General features: G+C 31.5%; 1 protein-coding gene across 1 annotated transcript in view; it reads right to left on the bottom strand.

Moving 5' to 3' along the window:
* Positions 1 to 21,158, bottom strand: part of LOC102885755 (protocadherin-15) — a gene marked incomplete at its 3' end in the record, with an annotated part of 563,452 nt that overhangs the window by 105,180 nt on the left and 437,114 nt on the right. The window contains exon 20 of the mRNA XM_015591761.1: positions 1,950 to 2,255. Within this exon, the coding sequence (XP_015447247.1) occupies positions 1,950 to 2,255 (306 nt within the window). The remainder of the gene's footprint in view (positions 1 to 1,949; positions 2,256 to 21,158) is intronic.

A 21,158-nucleotide genomic window follows, 5' to 3' on the forward strand; every position in this document is an offset into this window, starting at 1 on the left:
TATGAGTAAATTTTATTGCATGATTTCTATAAACACAATAGATTGTTAAAGCACTATAAAAATATAAATAATAATTTAGTCTCACAAGGATCCTATTATACATTTGTAGAGATCATCTGTTATTACTCCTTTCATTTAACTAATATTTATTGAGTATTTATTATGTGTGAAGTGTTATAGAAATGCACAAGAAAAATCAGAAACAATTTCTGTCCTCCGGGTTACTCTCTCAAAGAAATGACACAAATATTAAACTTGAAGGAAAAGTGATATGTCAGCTGAAAGATGTTTAGAACTGGGAGTGATATCTTTGAGCTGAAAGGACAGGTTTTTATGTAAGTCTTATAGGATGACTTTCATTCAGTAGTACTGACTGGCAAAGACAACTCTGGTAGAGGAAATGGAATGAAACAATTATGGAAAGTGGAAAATGAGGATTTGTTAGAATGTGCATGCAGTAACGCAAAAATCTCCTATGTGAAGTTTTAGTCTTGTCTCTCTTTAATCAGTTATCGACATTACAATTAGATAATGCTAAAGCATAGATTTTATTATGTCATTTTCCTGCTTAAAAATCCTTCTTGGTTTCTACTCCATTTTAGATCAACTCTAATCTCTTTAACATGGTGAGAAGGACCCACACATTTTCCAGCCTTTTAGTCCCTAACTCTCTCCTCTCCCCCTAGGATTTTGAGCAGGTTCTTTCCACTAATTCTGACTTATTCTTCAGTTCTCAATTTAGAAAGGAACTTTTTACAGTAAACGTTCTCTTTGTTGTAAAGATTAGGTTAAAAGTTTTACCTGATTAGGTTAAGAGTTCCTTGCATTGAGGACTTCTATTTTAATTACCAGTTTTCTTGTCTGTTTGCTACACTGGTCTGAAAATTCCATAGAAGCAAAATATTTTTCTTGTGACATTTGAATTCTCAAAGTCTAGCAGAGGAGTGGACATACAGTAAACACTAAAATTATGCTTGTCGAATGAATGAATGAGTAAATAAATGAATGGAATAAATAGAAGAATAAATGGAGAAATAATGGCTCTCTCTCTCTGGTCAGCATTTGCCTTTTTTTAGATTTATTAATGTTTATTGTCTAAACATTTATTGAGGTGAATTATGGAAGAAATACAAGTTTTTCAAATCAATGTTAACAAAATTCAAATTTGGATTGCAGGTGAAAGAAGGACTAGAATTTTTTTTTTCCAAAATATACTCATATGCCACTTGTGTCAAAATTAAAGATGTGGTTGCTTAAAATGTATATATATTTCTGAGCCAATTTAACCTACTGAATCAGAATATCCAGAGTTTCTAGCAATATCACAGTTGAGAAATGAAAAAAGAAGCTTGGATATGGACACACTATTAAAAAGTCAGACCTGTAGAAGGATGTCAGTAATGTATTCAAAGTAAAAAAAAAAAAAAAAAAAGTTACAAAATAATTGGTGTAGCAATATCCTATTTCTATAAAATATAGGAAAACTCTATACATACATGAATATTTATGTATATATTCAAATTTTTGATACTTGTGTGAGCACAAAGATAAACATGAAAGAATAAACATAAAACATTAATATTGAGTACTTTGAAGGTAAAGAAGGGAGATTACTGACTTTTTCTTTATAGATTTTGTATTGTCTATTGTTATAATAAATATATAGCATTAAAATTTTAAATTAAAAAGTCTACTAAGAAGTGTTATTTAATTTCTTACAAATGCATCTTTTTTCCCCTTAAAGTAGGGTTGTTATATCCCTAAAAGGAAGATTGTTGGATAAAAAAAACATATGCAATATTTTAGATAAGTTAAAATTTACTCATTATTTACCTGTAATTAACATTTAACTAGGTGTGTTATTTTTTGATTTGCTAAATCTGGCAACTTTATATTAATAGCTAATCTCATAATGTGGAATTCATGAAATTAATGCTTTTTCCACACACCTCTATTTGAAGGAAGGTGGTCCCAGCTGGCAGATTCTCTTCAACGACAACAGTATATGTTGAGTTGGTGAACACAGGACTGTTATCATCAATATCCAAAACCTTGATGGCCAGTGTTATAGTTGAATGACGAGGGTGTACTGCTCCATCGGTTGCCACAACAACAAGTTCATAGTAGTCCCTGACTTCTCTGTTAAGCTTCACGGCTGTGTAAATGCTCCCATTGGATGTGATGCGAAAAAGATTATTAAAATTACCCAAACTGTAGTGCACTTGGCCATTTATTCCAGCATCAGGGTCAGTTGCCTAAATAAAATTAAAAACAAAGAAATTCATATAGTATGTTTTGTTATGCTTTTTCCACATTACATTATGTTATGTTGCCCTGCCAGAAGAGAATAGTTAACAAATCAGAGCTTATTTCTAACTGAATATTCTTTTTTCTCTAAAGAGAAAATTTAAAAGATTTTTATGAGAGTGAAATGAAAAAGTCTAGAAGACGAAAAGAAATATAGTTTAATTAATATCTTCATTCAAAATGAATATAATTTATAAATCGATACCATTAACAATAACAATATTATGACAGAAAACTCATAAAAACTGAATTTTCCTGGATCATCATTTCTTTAATAGATTGTGATTTTTAAAACAAGAACAACGTATTTATTTCATAAGTAAATCTACTAAGTGATAACTTAAGATTGTATAGTTTTTCATTCAAGCACTTTCTATATTTATTTCACACATATATGTTCAAGTACTATATATATTACCTCATATAACCCTCACAATGTTCTTATGAATAAATATAATTGGCCACATTTTAAAAACAAGAAAACTGTGGCTTATAGACTTGAATTATCTTGTTTAGCTTTACACAAGAAACAAATATCTGTGCTTCGGTTTTTAGTACAATGCCTCATACTACTTAAAATATTTGTAAAATTAATAAATGTTTGAATAAGCAAATGCATAGATTTGAGATTTAAAACTAAATCTGCCCCAAAACCCAAATGAGAAAAAAAGTACAGTAACTGTCAAGTACCTACAAAGGGCTGTAATTAACATTACAATACAATCTCTAAATGATAATTGAGAATTGTTAATGTTATAACAATAGCATATTAATTCAAAATTTTTAAGTCATATAAAATCACTTTATATTAAATAAAATGCGTAAATTGTGAGTAAATAATCTCCTAATGGAGTGTTATGAGAATTAATCTTATCCAAAACTTAATTAATTGTGATATAAATTATGATGACTCACAATCGAATACTACACCTTTTATTTTAAATAGTTCTGAAAAATTGGAAGAAGCTATAAAATGTTACATAATTATGCCTGTTGCTAAGGAAAGAAAGGAAAATAAGACACTTGTATTCATTATGAGCCAGGGACTCAATAATCACTTAATATCTACAAAGACTGGAATGCATACGATGTATTTTAACAGCCCATATAGAGATGCGTATACATTTTTACAAACTCTGGTGAAGAATGTGGGTGAGGTTGCTAAAGGCTTATATCTTATTTGAAATCATAAAGTCCAAGATGTAAAAGTCATGTTTGTAACTGTGCTCCTTCTGTCATAATGCCAGACATTCCAGCAGGATTTGTTCCTTTGACTCATTAAATCATAAATGCCCCTAAGAGATTAATATCTCTTACATCTTAAACCTGAGAAAAGATGAAATAGGAATTGCAGGGATGTGTAAAGAGGGAAAAATACTGTAAAATAGTTGAAGAGTTTCCATAGACATGTTTTCTTCTACTTTTACATTTTGTCTAGAATATTCCACACAAATTGACAAATTAGTAAAGCTAGTCATCTTAGTGGAAAAACCAAAACAACACTCTTCTCTTTCAATAAAAGCCCCACAAAACTTTATCTTTTTGTCTAAAATGACTGCTTAAGTAACTAGAAAAATATAATCCAGTAATATAGCATAAATAGGTCTTATTTCATAATTCCAACACTTTTGAAAATGACAGTGACTTTGTGGGAATTCTTAAGACCACAAAATCAATCACTTATATAATCAGTAGTTTAAATGATTTTTGCTCAAATTAGCTTTTTATTCAGCTGTATAATGAACTATTTATTATGATAGAATGATTTAATTTGACTATTGTGGCTCTGTGTGTATATGTGTGTGGGGGGGGGGCTACTGTGTGTCAGGAAGGTGTTATGTATGTATTGTTCTATACATGTCCAGCTGCTTAAGTGCTATCTCCAGTAAGATGCCTCATAAACACCTGTAATGGTTTTCTATTGCTGCCATAACAAATTGCTCCAGATTTAGCAGCTTACAGAAGTTTATTATTTTATAGCTTGGTAGGTCAGAAGTTCAACACAAGTACCACCAGGCTAAAATTGAAGTATAGTAGGGCTCTGTTTCTTTCTGGAGGCTATAGTGAAAGATTCCTTTCCTTGCTCATTTAAGGTATTGACTTACTTCAGTTTCTTGAAGTTGTAGGAATGATATCCCTGCCTCCATTTTGGCTGTTATGTAAGGACCATTTCAGCTTCTAGAGGCCAGCCTCATTCCTTGGCTCATGGCACATTCTCTCCATTTTCAAAGCCAAAAATATTGTGGGTTAAGTTCCTCTCCTCTTTCTTCTTTTATCTCATTTCATACTGTGTATGAAGCTTAGCTACAGTCTTTGAGATACATATTGTATTAAATAACAAAGTCCAAGGTATAATGGAATTTACAAAAAAAAAAAAATCCTCATCTATTGATAATATGCTTCCACGTGTATAAAATATCTCATTCCTAACCACATTGGTTCAAGCCACCATCAACTATGGCTTACATTACTGAATTACTTCTTAATTACTTTCTTTCAGTTATTTCTTTTCAGAGAGATCATTTATAAAAGAGAAAATGTTACCAGTCCTCTGCTTAACATCATTCAATAATTTCCATTGCCCTGAGTTATATTCGAACCTTTAACATAGCCAAGAGGTTCCACATTAAATGTTGATTTCACTATGTTCCAGGATACTGCAACCTTCTCCAACCTCCAACTTTCTCCAAAAGCTTCTGCCTGGAGGGCTTCTGCTATTATCCACCAGACCAACACCCATCCACCTTTCAAATGTCAATTTAACATCACTTCTTCAAAGCTGTCTTCTCTGAATACTGAAATGTCAATTAGAACCTCTTGGTATACATGCCAATAGCTTCTATATCAGTCATTTATACCACTTTTAATAATTTTAATTATCAGTGTGATTATTTGTTTAACACTAGTCTCCCTTTTAACAATGTAAACTATGAGTATAGGGTCTGAGTTTTGGGGAGTTTTTTCCCATTGAGTGCTCAGCTCCTAGTATAGCATCTGGCACATAGTAGGAATGGATTAAAAACTTAAATATGTAAGTGAATTATATATATTAACATATAAATTAATGTATTAATACTGCTATGTACCAACTACAGAATTCTTTTTTTATTTTTTAGGCGAGGAAACCCTTCATTGACCTCACAGATTGCAAAGACCTTGTCAGCTTAAAATCTCTTATTTTTTTTATTTTTTACACCTACAGCACCTGGTCTTCCTAGGTGGTCTCCCATCCAAGTACTAACCAGGCCCAAGCCTGCTTAGCTTCTGAGATCAGACAGGATCGGGCTTGTTGAGGGCCAGAATTCTTAAAATTATTTTATTCATTACATATCTATTGTTTGGTTGTATTTTGGTTTATAGTTCTTGCTTTATCATTCTATGTGATTTTGATTGAGGATTTTAAAACAAGCACTGGGATTATTAGAACTGCATCTGGAACTCTGATCTTCTCAGCAAAACTATGGATTTTTGGTCTATGCTGAAAATATTGTTTTTTAAAAGTACATAGTAGTATTTTGTCATGATCAAAACAAAGGTATAATACAAGGAAATATTTTGTACTTTGAATAGTTCATAGAATGATAAAGAGGGACTATGCAGGTTAAGATGGCGAATGACCTTAATATGTAAAAAGAGATTGCTACATTACGGAAGTACAGATTAGGTTCAGTGCTTCTAGTAGATATGTTTTTTGATGTCGTTAACAATGGTATGTCATTTGCTCTATGCCTCAGATATCTCAACTATAAAATAAAAAGTGTGAAGTAGAATAGCAGTTTTGAATCCTTTTCCTACCATTACACATGTCAGAGATGAAATTTGCAAACACATCACAGATGATCAATTATAATAAAATAAAAAATTATAGCTATTGCATAATTCTCTGTAATCTCATTGCAATGTTTTTTTTGTTGTTGTTCTCTCTATAAAATTTTAAGTGAGTATAAAATTTTAAGTGAATAGTCATTATCATAGATATAACTTAATAACTAATATTAGAACAATACAAATGTAGTACCTACATTGGTAACAAATGACTTGGGAAAAACCTCACATTTGATTATAACAACTTGTTTGTAATCTACTGAGCTAGAGGATTGTTAGGAAACTTGACCTAATAAGAGACTGAGATATAAAAAGAACTTCAGTTTTAGAATGAACCACTTATAGTATTGCATCATGTTGATATAACCCAAACAGCAATATTAACCATATTTTGCCTTGGGAATTTCTCAATGCACATTAACACAGAGAAGTGCTACATTTAAAAATTCTCTTTAAAGGTAGGGTCGTTGAATGGGGACTTCCTCCCCCATACTTTATCTTGACAAGAGAGAGGACATTTTAGAAACAATTGCCCTGTCTCTGCTCCCTCACTCACTTGTAAGTAGTGAATTTGATAGAAAGTACTGGGTAATCACAATGCCTTCTTTAAGATCTGACTATTTATAAGAATGTCCTATGGTTTGCTTCTTTAGGTATGTAAGCTCTTTTCTTATGGGTGAGACCAAAAATTCCACAAAGAGCTGTATGGGTGAGTTAAATTTTGGGGTGCCGCATTATCCAACCCATCTGGCTCTCATACTAAGCCTTTAATATCAGTTTCACCCATCTGTCACAATCCTGTGTCTATGTCTGAAATGGTTTTGAATCTGGGAACAGTAAGAGATGTTAGTTATTGATTGATATTCTCAAACCCTGGGGATATCTATACCATCATTTCCAAACAAATTTAATTATAAATTCTTTTTATTGTTGTGTTTATGGCAGAATACTTACTAATATCTTAAATGACATAGAGTTTTTAAAATAGTGCTAGAATTCACTGAAAAATGCCAGAATTAAAGCCTCCTTATAAGTCTTCCCATGACATTTTCCATAGAATATTTTCACTTTGTGCTTCTTGTTTTCCATGATACATCACTTCAAAATGACTATCTTAAGTTCATGGAACCAATGGTGTCTACTCTCAACCATGTCAGGATTCTTAAAAGGGTATATAGTAAAATAATAAATGGTTAAAGAAATGATAATCAGAAAAATATATGTTTTCAATAGGGTCAATAAGAGATTGTTTTTAAAATCACTTAAATTGGGGGTGGCTCCATAGTGTAGTGGTTAGCACATGTGTTTTACATGCAGAAGGTCCTGGGGTTCCCGCCCCAGGTGAAAACACGGACCATACCCCGGGTGCGCCAGGCCCCAGATGCATGCTGCAAGCATGTGAGGGGAGATGCGCCACCTTCAGAGATCCAGTTTTTAAGGGGAAACAACGGCAACATCCATAAGTCAAGGGTGGAAGTGGGGGGCGGGAATTAAAGTGGGAGAAAAAATAAAAAATAAAATTACTTAAATTGATAGAAAATAACATGGAGAGAAAATTAAATATTGAGTTTTAATCATGGCTTTGATAAACCAACTATAACTGTGAGTTTTTCCCAAGCAACATTTCATGGAATAATAGTTAATATCCCTTAGGATGCTAGTTGTGTTTTTTAAGAGGAAAAAGTGAAAGCCAGTGGAGAGAGAAAGTGAGGTTGTATTCAAATAAATAAAGTTAATAAAATAGACATAAAATTGAAATATTTCATTCCTTCACAACTTCTCAAGTGTCATTAATATTTTAATGAGCAAGGTGAAATTTTCAAAGGAGATATTGTATCACCAGATTTAGAAATTCTGAGTAATAGAAATATAGCCTCCTTTCAATATGTTGTTCAAACTATAAAAAGAAGTCCAATGCATGATTTAATTCCACTCTACATTTTCAGCATCTCATACTATTCACTCTTGTATAAACTCTCTGCTCAAGTCTAATCAGTTTTCTACTTTTCCCTAGGACTCAGCATATACTTTTTGACATGTATTTTAAGCCTTGCTATAATGAATCTTTATTCACCTCTGAAATTCTAATCATTCAGGTATTCTTCAAATCTCAGCTCCAATTTCCCTGTTTCCTGGAAAATTTCTAGCATTTAAAGATTATTTTATAAATCTGAATTTTATACTTGACAAATGCTTCCTTGTATTATTTTTAGTTTACACTCTTTTCCCAGCCATAAGTCCTTTTAGAACAAAAAGATGTCTCATAACTCTTCATATACTGAATATTTCAAATATACTGCTGTCTCTATTTTATAGTGAGATGATTTGTTGAGAGGAACTATCCAACCACATATTCAAAAGATAGACTGGAAATAAATGCTAGATCAGGCATCCTCATCAATAGGGTTTCAATTTTTTGTTTAAGTCAGCTTAATTATAAAATGTAAATAATATGTTCAAAGTTGAATACACACACATTTTTTATCCTATTTATCACAACTTATTCACTGAATGCCTAGCTTCCATGAATGGAAGTGTATTTGATGCTCATGGAATAAAAGACTATAATATTCTGTAGGAAAATGCTCTAAAAAGTTTAAGGTAACTCAGACATATATCTAGTAGAGACAAAGAAACCAGAATGTTTGTAAAATGAGGGCTATTCCCTTCCTTTCATATCTCTTAATTAATTAAGGAGCATAAATAAGGTCATGTAAGTGACATAGGCTGGTTAAGCAAGATAGTTTCATTTCTTTACTATTATAGATGGGTATGTAGATGTCAGACAAGATAACCAAACATAAAATCCCTTACTATCAACAAGCAGTACTGTCAATAAGTTTGCATTGATGTTTAATATCTAACTAAGGAGCTCAGTGTGTGATGCTATAGTGAAACCATTTATCTTTCTAGAAATCACTGAAAAGTTAATTAAGATTGTTAATAAGAAAAATCACACATTTCTTCTTTCTGTGTAGTACATCAAAGCAATAAACAGTAATAGCTGCAACTTTATAATCATGTGTCCATGGCTAACACATTCTATTAACACACACCTTACCATGGGGCCTGATTGTGGCTACTTATTTGCGAATGCTTATTGCTAGGAAATTGGCTGATAGTCTGTAGTCAAATAAAGACCTCACTGGAAAAAACAGAGAATATTTGCTAAAAAAAATCCTCTGTAAAACCTTAATGAATAAATTCAACGTTAGAGTACATTCAAGACAACCAAATAATAATAAGAAAGAAATCAGATCATGTTTGAGGGCATTTACTGAACAAGATTTATTGAATATTTGTTGAGCAAATATTCAAAATGACTATCTTAAGTTCATAGAATCAATGAACTTAAGATACCATATCACTTGAAAAGGAAGCAGGGAAATATATTCCTTATCCATTAAATTCATCCCCTTTTTTCCTCATTTTTTCAAGTTCTATACTATATACTCTTTCTCGTCAATAAGAGTGGAAGCCCACTACTGGGATGCCTAAACTGGGGGCAACAAATTCTATAGAGATCTAAAAGCTGCCTGTATTGGGGGAATATTTTGGGATAAAATCTCAAGGGAGAGCCTGACATCTGCATCCCTTCCATTGAAAAGTCTCTGGGTAGACTGTGCATTTTTTCAATGACTAATTCAAATTTAAAATATTTTACATTCATACCCACTCAAATTATTTAGACATAAAAGTATCTCTGTTTATTTTCATAAAATCAAGTACATGCAAACTACTTTGAGAACAAAAAGAAAATATAGCTATTATAAAGGTGTGAACTACCCATGTAGCACATAATTAGCCCAGTGAGAAGCTAAGAGAGAGCTTAGCTCTACTTTTCACTTGTCCTTTACAGCAATTTGAGAAGCTGTGCACTCTTTTCTCACCTTGAAGTGGGAGCCATAAAAGTTGTTGAGCAGAGAGGTCAGAAGGAGAACTTGGGCAGTGCCTTCTTAATGACATTACTAATGGAAATTCTTTTCTTTTTTTATCCTCCAACTTCAACAAGATATAAAATAGTTGTCTGTGTTTTTCTAAAGGAGTCGAACTATTTCAAGGGCTGTGATTATCAGTGTAAAAGGGGAGAAGTAATTTAGTGACTCAAGATGCTAGTAAAATTTTCTTCTCTCCACACAAATGCTTCATTCATTATTGACCAATGACAGACTTACTAGCTAGAAGGTAATACATATATTTGAGATCAAATGACTAAAACTGTAACCAGTCTGAATAGTTTTTTTAAATATAGGAAGTCTCAAATATTTAATTCCTAGTTATTTAGAAAATCTATATATAAACTATAGATTTCTTAAGGGTTTAAACTCTAGGTTAGAAGCCCAGATCTTTCACATATTAACTCTGTGGCTTTGGACGAGTCAACCATGTTAAGCTTCTATCTTTCATCTGTAAAATGATGATGATAATGAGTATTTTGCTCACTATCTCCAAAGAGGATTGAGAATTGAACACATTTAGCAGTATGCCTGGGTCATATTAAGAAATCAATAAAAAATAGATATGTTTATTATTATCAAGATTTTCAATATCTACTCAGAAACTGTTAACAAAGCTTCATTCTACCCAAAAGCTCTTGAAGAATATTTTTTGTTACACCAAATTAGACTTTTTTTTTTTTTGGCTTATTTATACATTTCATTTCCTTAGGATCATGTTAACCTGGCTTAGTGATCTATTAGGTTCTAATACCTTTGTTGTTAAGATTGTCTAAGAATTTTGGTTTCTGTATTAATTGAATCATTTATGAAAGATCATCAAACCTGTCCACAGTGTTTTTAGTGTAACAAAAATACAAGGGAAACTTATATAATCAGCTGATAAATAACAGAAAGGAAAGAGCACTTTAGTTATTACAAAAAACAATGATGATGATTCATATAGTATTAGTTAGACACAAGACAAAGGAATTTCTATGGAAAAGTACATCTGCTGGTTTTATGAATATTGCTATACTGTAAAATGTTTGCTATATCTGGCCTCAAAAAAGTCAGTTGTATATTTGAAAAATCAAAAATATATTTTATTTGAAAGTAGAAGAGATAAATTCTAGTTGCATTTTAAAGAAATTTCTTCATGAACTGGAATACAAATGTGCACGTCAGTGAGTGATCATGACCTGATTATAAATTGTGAGGTTCTTCACAATTTACAATTGTGAGAGAGGAAAGGGGCATAAGAGTTATTTCACACTAACAATTTCTTTACTTTTCATAACTACTGCAAGCCAGTCTTCCAAACCTAAAAAGATAAATTCTATCCAGAGAAATCAGTGAATAGTATTTTCCCACAAATAAAGTTTTGAGAGCTGCCCATATTTCTTCCAAAGCTATGTCTTTATTTTTATTGTTCTTAAATTCTTTTCACTCTACATAGAGCAAACCTAAAGTAAACTGTACTTAAGGGCTTAGATATTTCTCTGAGATGCCTTCCCTCGCTCCTCCAAGTCTAGACAGCTGTCATTCCACTGAGACTCTGTGATTCTGTATTTATTTAGCTCTATAACAATGTAATTGCCTGCTTACCTGCTCGTCTCCTGCATTATACATCACACAACTTGAGGACAAGAAACGTGCATTGCTCAAAGCTGATTTTTAATGTTTATTCTTCATAACTGTACAATGAATATTTGAATGTTCAATTAAAGACTTTTTATCAAGTATTAGGTACCTTACTTGAATGTTTGTTGAATCTACTAATAGCCAAAGCAATTACTCCTAGTTACACAATAAATGACATTTTATCCTGATACTCAAGGCTCTATGTGATCTTGTTCTAACCTCTTTATGCACTTATCTCCCACAACAAACTCTCTGATACAAACTCTATTTTAGTCAAAATAGTTTATATATTATATCAGTCAGCTTTCAAACAAATATCGGTGGTTTACCATCACTGATATTTATTTCTTACCTACACAGCATCCACTGTGAATTCCCTGCAGTTCTACTCTGCATTATCTTTATTCCAGGAAGGAGGCTGAAGAAGCAGCCTCTATTGGAACAGGCTGTTCATGTGACCCAAGGTAAAAAAGGTGAGATAAGCCATAGCTCTTTATTGCTTCTGCTTGGAAGTGGAACATATCACTGCACTCCCACTTCATTGGTCAAGGCAAATCTTACATGACCAATCTGATGTCATGAGGTAGACAGTGTGAGACAGTAAGAAATTGGAAACAATAATAGAATCTGCCATCCTCATTATCCTTGAAATGCATTATGCTCTCTCTCTTCTCTTATAGTTTTGTGTTTTGAAATCCTAATTCTTTAAAACTTACCTCTAATTTGCTCATCTTCTTTCTAGGAAGCCTCTTCTTTTCATCTAACCTCTGAACTCTCTTGCACTTAACACAAACTATTTTCTATTGTTATTTATGTATATCGTGCGGTTAAATACTAGGCCTAAAATTTACAGCTCATCCAGTTATTATACAATGAGAGGTATCAATAGAGAAAAGAATCTGTGAATTGCTTGGCAAAAAAAAAGGGACAATGTATGAGAAATGGGAAGTTCAGGTAGGGATGGAAATAAGAAAGAGAATTTATAAAAATAGCAAAAAATGGAAATAAACTATCTTTCTAGAATTTGGCGATATTTAATTCAAAGGAACAGAGAGTATTAAATTAAGTAAGCCAGTTTAAATGGTTACAATATACCTTAGAGTTATCTTAATTATAGAATATAAATTAACTCCAGGTGATTAAATATTAAGCCTTAGGAAGAAGCCATGTATCTCTGTACTAATTACATATTCATTTATTCATTCATTATATAATGATGAACAATCTTTAGAGATTAGGCCTTTGATATTTCAGGAAAAGTGTTGTTGTTAGGTTTATATTCACACAACAAATAAACAAAATAATGTCTTATGTTCATTACTGTCTTTATGTAGTGAGGTTATTATTAACCTTTTTCAAACATCCCCGATAGTTGAAGTTGAAGAGGTTAGAAAAATCTGGGAGGACTCATTCCATGATTTTCATACTTTTTTCCCTATTGATCTGCAGCTGATAATTCTGCACTATGTGTTTGGTGTGTATTATACCATTTTGTGTGATGGTGGAAAGTCATATGTTAGAATTATATTTTGTTTTCTCACTTCTTACTTTTATTTCTACATCTTCAGTCTCACTTTTTTTTTTCTTTTTCCATAGACAAACATGTTCTAGGGCCTAAATCTAAGTGCATTTTGCCAAACTAATCATTGCTGTCTCATACCTGTTTTATTCTATCATGAAATCCTTCCCCGACTTCCCAACATGATTGTTCTTCAGCCCATGTGTCACCTCTCTCAAAAGCATTTAAGTGAAAAGCCTCATTCCTATGCTCCTGAAGCTCATTGCACATTACTTTACCCAAGGCCTTATTATTTTTCATAGTCCCCATGAAATTAAGAACTTCTTAAGAGCAGGCTAGCTTGTTCATATCGATACCATTCCTCTTCTTTGAATTGACAGGTTGTAGATGACAAATATTTTCAAAAAAAATTTTTATCTGAATCTATTTCCATTATGCATTCACATATCATTCTTACTCCAACTACACAATCAGATAAAGAAATTAAGAAAGCCATTTAGTATTTTCAGTGACACCTTTTCCTTTTTAGATGAAAATTAAATGAGCAATTATATCTACAGTTATTTATTCCTGAATTTTGTCCTTATGTTATTGTTCTATTGCTTTCTTTATTTCATTTCGCGTCATCTATAATGCTTTAAGGAAATTGATTTCTAGTTCAGTTTGAAAATAAGTATTGTACATATATCTTCTATGTTTTATGGAATTAAATACAATAATTTTATTTTTCAAGAATCTACTTCAGTGTTACTCAAGTTTTTTTTCGTTATAACCCATTTAAAGAGGTTTTAGATTTTTTTCTTCCTAATTACATCTCCATAAAATTGTATTACCATAGATATATTGTATATCTGTTTATGTACACATGTTTATCCCTTATACATTAAAAGGTAAGGTTTTTTTTTTTTTTTTTTTGCCTCTCGAGAACCATTTCCTTCCATTTTTGGGAGTGATATGTCCCTGTTGAAAATGAATGCTTTAGTCAAAAGAAAGCCTTCTTAGTATAACATAAACATTTTAATGAAAACAGTTTCTTCTATTATAAGCATTACAATGGCATCATTTCCTAAAATATTTGCCCCCATTAGCATGTTGGGTAACTCTTTTAGGGCAACTTTGGAGTTGCACTCAATAGTCATTCTTTTTTAAGTAATTAAGAGGAAAAATACCATCACCATGAATTGCATTTTATGCAATAATCTGCTTAGCTCAGGCTTTTTATTTTTTGAGCTCTCCTTGTCTGTCAAGTTCTTACACAAAGTATTATTCTATTTTTTATTTTTAAAAGTATTTTAAAGTTTCTCCTGTGCTGATTGACGATGTAATATTTTGCTTATCAGATGTCTTTATGATCCTTGCTACAAATCTCAAATTTTAATGTAATTTTTACCTGGTATTCTTTAGAATTAAATATAAAAATACCTATGGATTTTGCTAAAGAGCCAAGAATAATCTATGCACTAAGTATTGTTCTTCTATCTGTCACAGAGCTTTTTGTTGTATCACGTTCTCTCATAAAAGATTTGCTTGTATCAGTGCTAGAAGAAAATGATAACTGCAAACTGAAAAACTCTGACAGATTAGATTCTCTGTGGAATTCTTCATAATTGCATTTTCTGCAGGATATTCAAGTATTAGATTATCAAATGCATACCTAAGGCAAAAAAAGATGCCTTTAGCCCATATAATATTCACTTAATTAGGAGAACAAATCTTCTAATTCCCAAATACTATGTATAATGCCTTTTACCGGATATAAGTACACATTGTTTCTAAGTAACAACTATAAAATGAACAAGGCTTTCTCCATTTTCTATACATTGTTATAATCTTATTATACTCACCTACTCTGATAATGTCACTAAAGTATAGCAAGAGATAGATTCTGATCCCTTGAGTTTATTCGATTATTTGTAATTCTTTAAGCCAGGTCAAAAATTTAGCAGTTTTTAGTTTTGTTCCATTCCCCTAATCTGAGATTTCCCTAATCTTAGCCAAATTGGTTGAGAAATGTTATGTTTTACATGCATTCCTTTATAAACAATGCACTTAAGTAACTGAAGATTACATTATCAACTGTCTTGTCTAACATATTCATTTGATATAGGAGAATAAAATTAATTGGAATGAATAATTTATCTCTCTGTATTCACTTCCTAAGACTGAATTTATATGCAGAGGAAAGAGTTAATATGTACAAAACATAAAACTGCCTTTTGAATCAGAAACATTAGTTTCAAATTTTTCTGTGCTCTTCTTTTTCCAGCTGCCTTCCTTCCATTATGCTTTCAGAGGAACTACATCCCTATGTGCCACTGATTATATATACAGTTGGTAACTATTTTAGAATGATTACATGCAACAGGCCTAGTGCAAAGGTGCTGTCTGGTTCTTTTAATTTTGGTGTAAAATGCTATTGCTGCTCATCTTAATATTAGAAATACATGTAGATGTTTAAATGTTACAGATTTTATAAAAGACTCAGATATTTTATCAACTCTCTTAATTTTTTTGTCATTGTTAAATGAAAGAAAATAAACCCAATTAGAGGTTAAAAGAAGTGAAGAAAAACTTCTTTTGGACATACATTCATTTATTGTTAACATAGTCTCAAGAAGAAGAATATTTTAATATCAATAGTTCAAGCAAAAATTTTCCTTCAGAATATGGGATTTATTTTATGGAATTATGTTGATGGTTAGGAATAATGTTGTCAATATAATTAAGTGATGAAAGAATTGGAGTCTGGTATGAAAAGGTTAGAAAAAAATAAAGTGCATTATTCCGAGAAACCAAAACTATAATCTGTCCACCAAGTATCTTTGCAAATAATAAAAGAGAACATTATTGGTTTATTTCCAACTTAAAGTACGAAGAATCTAAATGTAGACTGAAGCTACAGTCTCGCATGGTAAGTTTGAACCACTTTGATTGGTTTGCCCAGAGGAAGCATTATTCTTGATACTTCTTAAACACTGATCGCTTTTGACAGAAATCTATCTGTGCAGACACAGATGAGTATGATACTGAGGCATCATGAAACCATTAGAGAAGACTGTTGGCTCAGAGGAGCTCCTCATGAAAACATTCCAATAGAAGGAGTAAGGCAGTGAAAAAGAGACTGTCTTTGCTATAAATCCACATCATACCCATAGAGAATATCTCTAGTCTTGGGCTTTGGAATCTCAATGAACTAATTCTTCTGAGATATCATAAACTAGTGAGAAAACAAACCAAGGAACGAGTGCCTGTTTTTATTTATCTATTTATTTTTTAGCCTGAACCTAGATTTTTTAAAAAGCCTCCCATTTTTGATTCTTGCATGACTTGAGGAAAAACACTGTAAAATATTAGGGTCTTTGTTTGCAAGTTATCTTCTCTATAAGACACATGATGAAATAAAAATTAGTTGCATGTAGTTTATTGAGGTGTACTTTTGGAGTCAATGCATGTGGGAAGGAGAAGAAGAAAGCGAAATTGGATTGACAGAAAGCTAACTACTATGCAGTGCCAACAACAGCCTTGGCCAACTCTGGAAGGAGTCTGGAATTAGAATTGCATATTATAGTTATTGTGAATTGGACCAAATGGCTAGGCTTTTACACTTGGGCGTCAGTCAGAATGTGGGTTGCACTGAGAAGGGTGTGACCTTGGGCAAGGTGGTTCTGTGTAGCTAAAGTAATTCCTGAAGCAGCTAACAGTTGAGCGATGTCTGCCTATATCACTCTCAGAAGCTAGAACAATAAGTCTATCCTTGAACAGGGATCTGTGTGGTACCTCTCAGTCTCCAGTACAAGCTTATATTTGCATTGTTTTTTCATTAGATTATAAACTTTTTTTGACAGAATATAATGAATCCCATATACATATATATGCATACCTAAAATCATTACAACATTATTTATTGTTTTCCAAAGCAATAATCATCAACTACAGAGCTACACTTTGGCCTTAAAGTTACAAAAATCTAGGGTTTTATTGTTTTGACTCAAACTAATAATGTTCTGTTTCTACCCCTACACTCAGAGATGTGGCTCGTATTTTCTTTTTGAATGCAATTCTCATGTAAGAGCAAAGGTCCTAGATGTGATGAACTTTCATTTTACTACCTTTTAGTTCTCACAAATATGCAGCAAGATAGTTAATATTGTCCACATTTTATAGATAAGAATATTGCAGAAAAACTCAGAAACTTGTTTAGGTTCCTATAGTTAGCAAATAAAAGAACTTGGGTTCGAATTTACGGCACTGAAATGCCATTGTTTTGTGATCTTTGTTTAGGGTTGGGGGGTTGTTATAATTGGTGTAGCATTATAAATTATTTTAAATGCATAATAGATTGGAGCCCAGAGATAAGCAGTAAGACATGAAAACCATTCAGAATTTATTTTTAAATACTTCAGTTCTTTTAATTATGGAAATTAAGAGCCATATCACAAAAATCTGTGCTTTGAAGATTATTATTATGTAGCAATTCAAAATTTAATTAGAAAAATAAAAACCTAAGTTACAAAAAATTTCACTGGTTCCCCTTATATTATTCCTTGGTCTGCTGCAAGCTAGTCTAAAGTGATACCAGTGGGGAAAAATACTTCAGTGAAGTCAATGGAAGTCATAGCATGGAATCCAGGAAATACAATATGCAATATGTCCAGAGTTATGCATTTCACTGATTGCTTTTAGACACAGAGGTAATCATTTCAAAATAAACCTATAAAGCATTCACTATCTATTCATGTCTTCAATCTCCTGCTACTAAAATTAGGAGAATCTCCATCAATGGAATCAATTCCCTCTTACATTCCCAGGGCTATGTTCTTGGGACTATGTTGGCTCTCTTTCCAGCATCTTCCATATCCTTTTTTACTTAATCTATTTCCATCAGCCTTTAGACCTGCTGAAGAAATTATCACTACAAAAAAAAAAAAAAGAGAGAGAGAGAGAGAGAGATAATAATCACTTCCTACTATGTCTGTCCTCTTGCTATAATCCCTTCGCATGCCAATTCAGATGAAATAAAAAGATCAACATATATTATCTCCATTGCTGCACTCATTCCTCAGTGAGTTGTTTTTATTTTTTTATTTATTGTCATGTTAAACTTTTTAAATCTGTCTTCGTCTTTGCATCTTCTTCTACTGAAGCAGTCTTCACAGTTATCTACCTATTCTTCAGTTCTCAGTTTACATAGCTATTCCTCACAGGGGGCTCTCCCAGGCCTCTCAATATATAGGAGGATCCTTGTTAAACAAGTTCAGAGTATTCTCTATTCTCCCTCACATTGTTCATGACAATTTTTACTTTTGTATCTAATGGTGTGTTTATTTATTGAATATGTGACACTTCATTAGTCTGTGAGATCCACAAGAGCAGAAACATTTCTGCTTGTTACAACATTGTGATTGAGTTCAGTGCTCCACACATAATAGGCACTTTATAAATATTAATTCAAGAAAAGACAAATGAAAGATAAAAAGAATCATAACCATACAACTAAAGTAGAAAATACATTGATGTAATTTACATTAATAAGAGAAAAATATTGACAAAATGCTGCCATTTTCTCCTTTATAAGTGAGAGAGAATCTAAGTCTTCAAAGGGAGGCAGAGCAAGGTATTACTTAGTCTACAAGCAGAAACACATGTAGATGTCAACTTTGTGTTGGTTAAAAAACAATATTCTGATCATGATACTCTTGCAATAAAAATTATCTTAGCATAGGGCAGTTAAAAGAATATCAGAATTTTGGCCTAAAAAATTTACTTTTTTATTCCCAGTTCTTTTACTTATTAGCTATGTTATAGTTACCACTCATTTATTCTATCAAAGATGCCTTGCCAATAAAATGGAAAAATAATTTAGGTCTTCAAGTGCTCTATAAACACGTGCTACAAATCACTGTTTGTAATTAACCTGCAAATTTTGAAAAAGCAACCCTTAACCTAATTGATGGGGGTTTAAGTTGTTACATTGTTTCATGTTCTTAATATTAGAACTGTTACTTTAATCATTCATTTTACCAGCATGTATTAAACATGTAATATTTGCCAGATACTATGCTTGGTGGGAGATATGAAGAGGCATAATATATGTTACTTAATACTAGCTACTTAATTGCTCTTAAAGATGTCATAATTACTTATTTAAAAAGAAACAAAATTAAAATGCAAAGAATTATGTCAAATCTTTGCTATACTCAGTTACTAAATGTATTCTGTGAATAAAGTTGGATGTTGAGTGCAGATGCAAATGAAGTGCTACATGTCAATTAGACACAATTATGTATATGTGTGTGTGTATATATATGTATATATACATATATATACACATAGTAACTGATATTTGTTTAGTCCCTTCTAATTTAAAAGCTGCTTTTACTTACATTTAATCATCATATCATTATGATCATCCTTATTTTACTGATGAGAAACCTGATGTTATAAGAACTTAAATAAATTGATGAATCTATAAAACTAGTAAATAGCAGAACTAAAACTCCAATTTAGAATTTTTCCACTCTAAAACTTTTGCTTTTTCTACATTTTTCTTGCTCTCTCTATTATAATGATATATACAAATCTTCATGATAATATACTATGGAATGTACCATAAATCTTAAATCTTATCCTTTAAGCCAATCTGCTCAGATTACCTAAAATTAACTGTTGAAAACTGATAAAAACATAAAAAATAATTATAAACTAATAATTAATGAATTATTAGTTTCTCAACTAAGAATTATTATTACTCAATTAATAATTAATTAATATTGCCTCATATATTAAGGATAATTAATTTTCTTTTGTCCCAAAAGAAAACTACAGCATCTTAAGTAAACCAAAATATTCTTATTTTCCTTGTCATAATTGATTTTATATAAGTAGATATTTTATAAAAGCATGGCCTGTCAGAGTATACTACAAGGTTCAGAGAGATGATGGAAAATATGACCTTTAGACTAATAGTCACATTTCAAATATGAATTTTGAATTTTATATAAAATTGTCAATAATCCACATACAGTTTGTACATTTGTCCAATTATAATGGCAGGTTTCATAATCCACATACAGTTTGTACATTTGTCCAATTATAATGGCAGGTTTCATATATTTGAATGAATCAATATATGAAGATTTGGATGCAATGACTTGCTCTAAAACTTAAGCAATATTCTGTCATTTTAGGTAACTTTTAACTAGGCCTTTTTGGAACTTCATATAAATAGAAACAGGCAAGAAACTTATTTAAAGAAGCCTTGAAGTAGAGCTGCATACTTAATATTAAATACTATTTGAAATTAGAAAGCCTATCTTGAATATATAGAAAGTAGGAAAAAAGATAAAGAATAAAGAAATCCTTTTGCCTTTCAGGAAAGCATGTTAACAACAAAGATCATTTCTCAATGGAGCACTTTTCTAGAACATTTTGTGTAGACATGAAACCAATGTTATTTTTTTCATCAAATAACATCAAATGAACAAATATAAATAAAAATATATTTATATAATCATTTAATGCTGAGTTAAATTAAATTAGTTTCTACTTTGTACATACCAGTCTCAGCACTTTTTGCATTGCATTATGTATATTTATTTGCATTTTTACCTCTGTTATCTAATGCAAATTCTAAAACAGCAGAGAATGTACCTTGTTCACATTAATGTCTTGGAGTGGAACTGAGTTTCCATCTCAGTAAATATTAACTGAAATTTCTGAATAGTGTTATTTTGTTCCCCTCTTATATTAAAAAATATATCAATGCATAAAAATACAAAAAGATTATGTTCAAATTTTATTTGACTCAGTCATACATGCTTTCATTCATTCATTCATTCACAAATTTATTGTCAAATGTGTACAGGACAGCATATTAGGTGTCGGGGCTGTAAAGAAGGGCAAGAGCACAGTGCTCTTTTATCTAATGT

This window comes from Pteropus alecto, unplaced genomic scaffold (genome assembly GCF_000325575.1).
Source record: "Pteropus alecto unplaced genomic scaffold, ASM32557v1 scaffold306, whole genome shotgun sequence".
Lineage (NCBI taxonomy): Eukaryota > Metazoa > Chordata > Mammalia > Chiroptera > Pteropodidae > Pteropus > Pteropus alecto.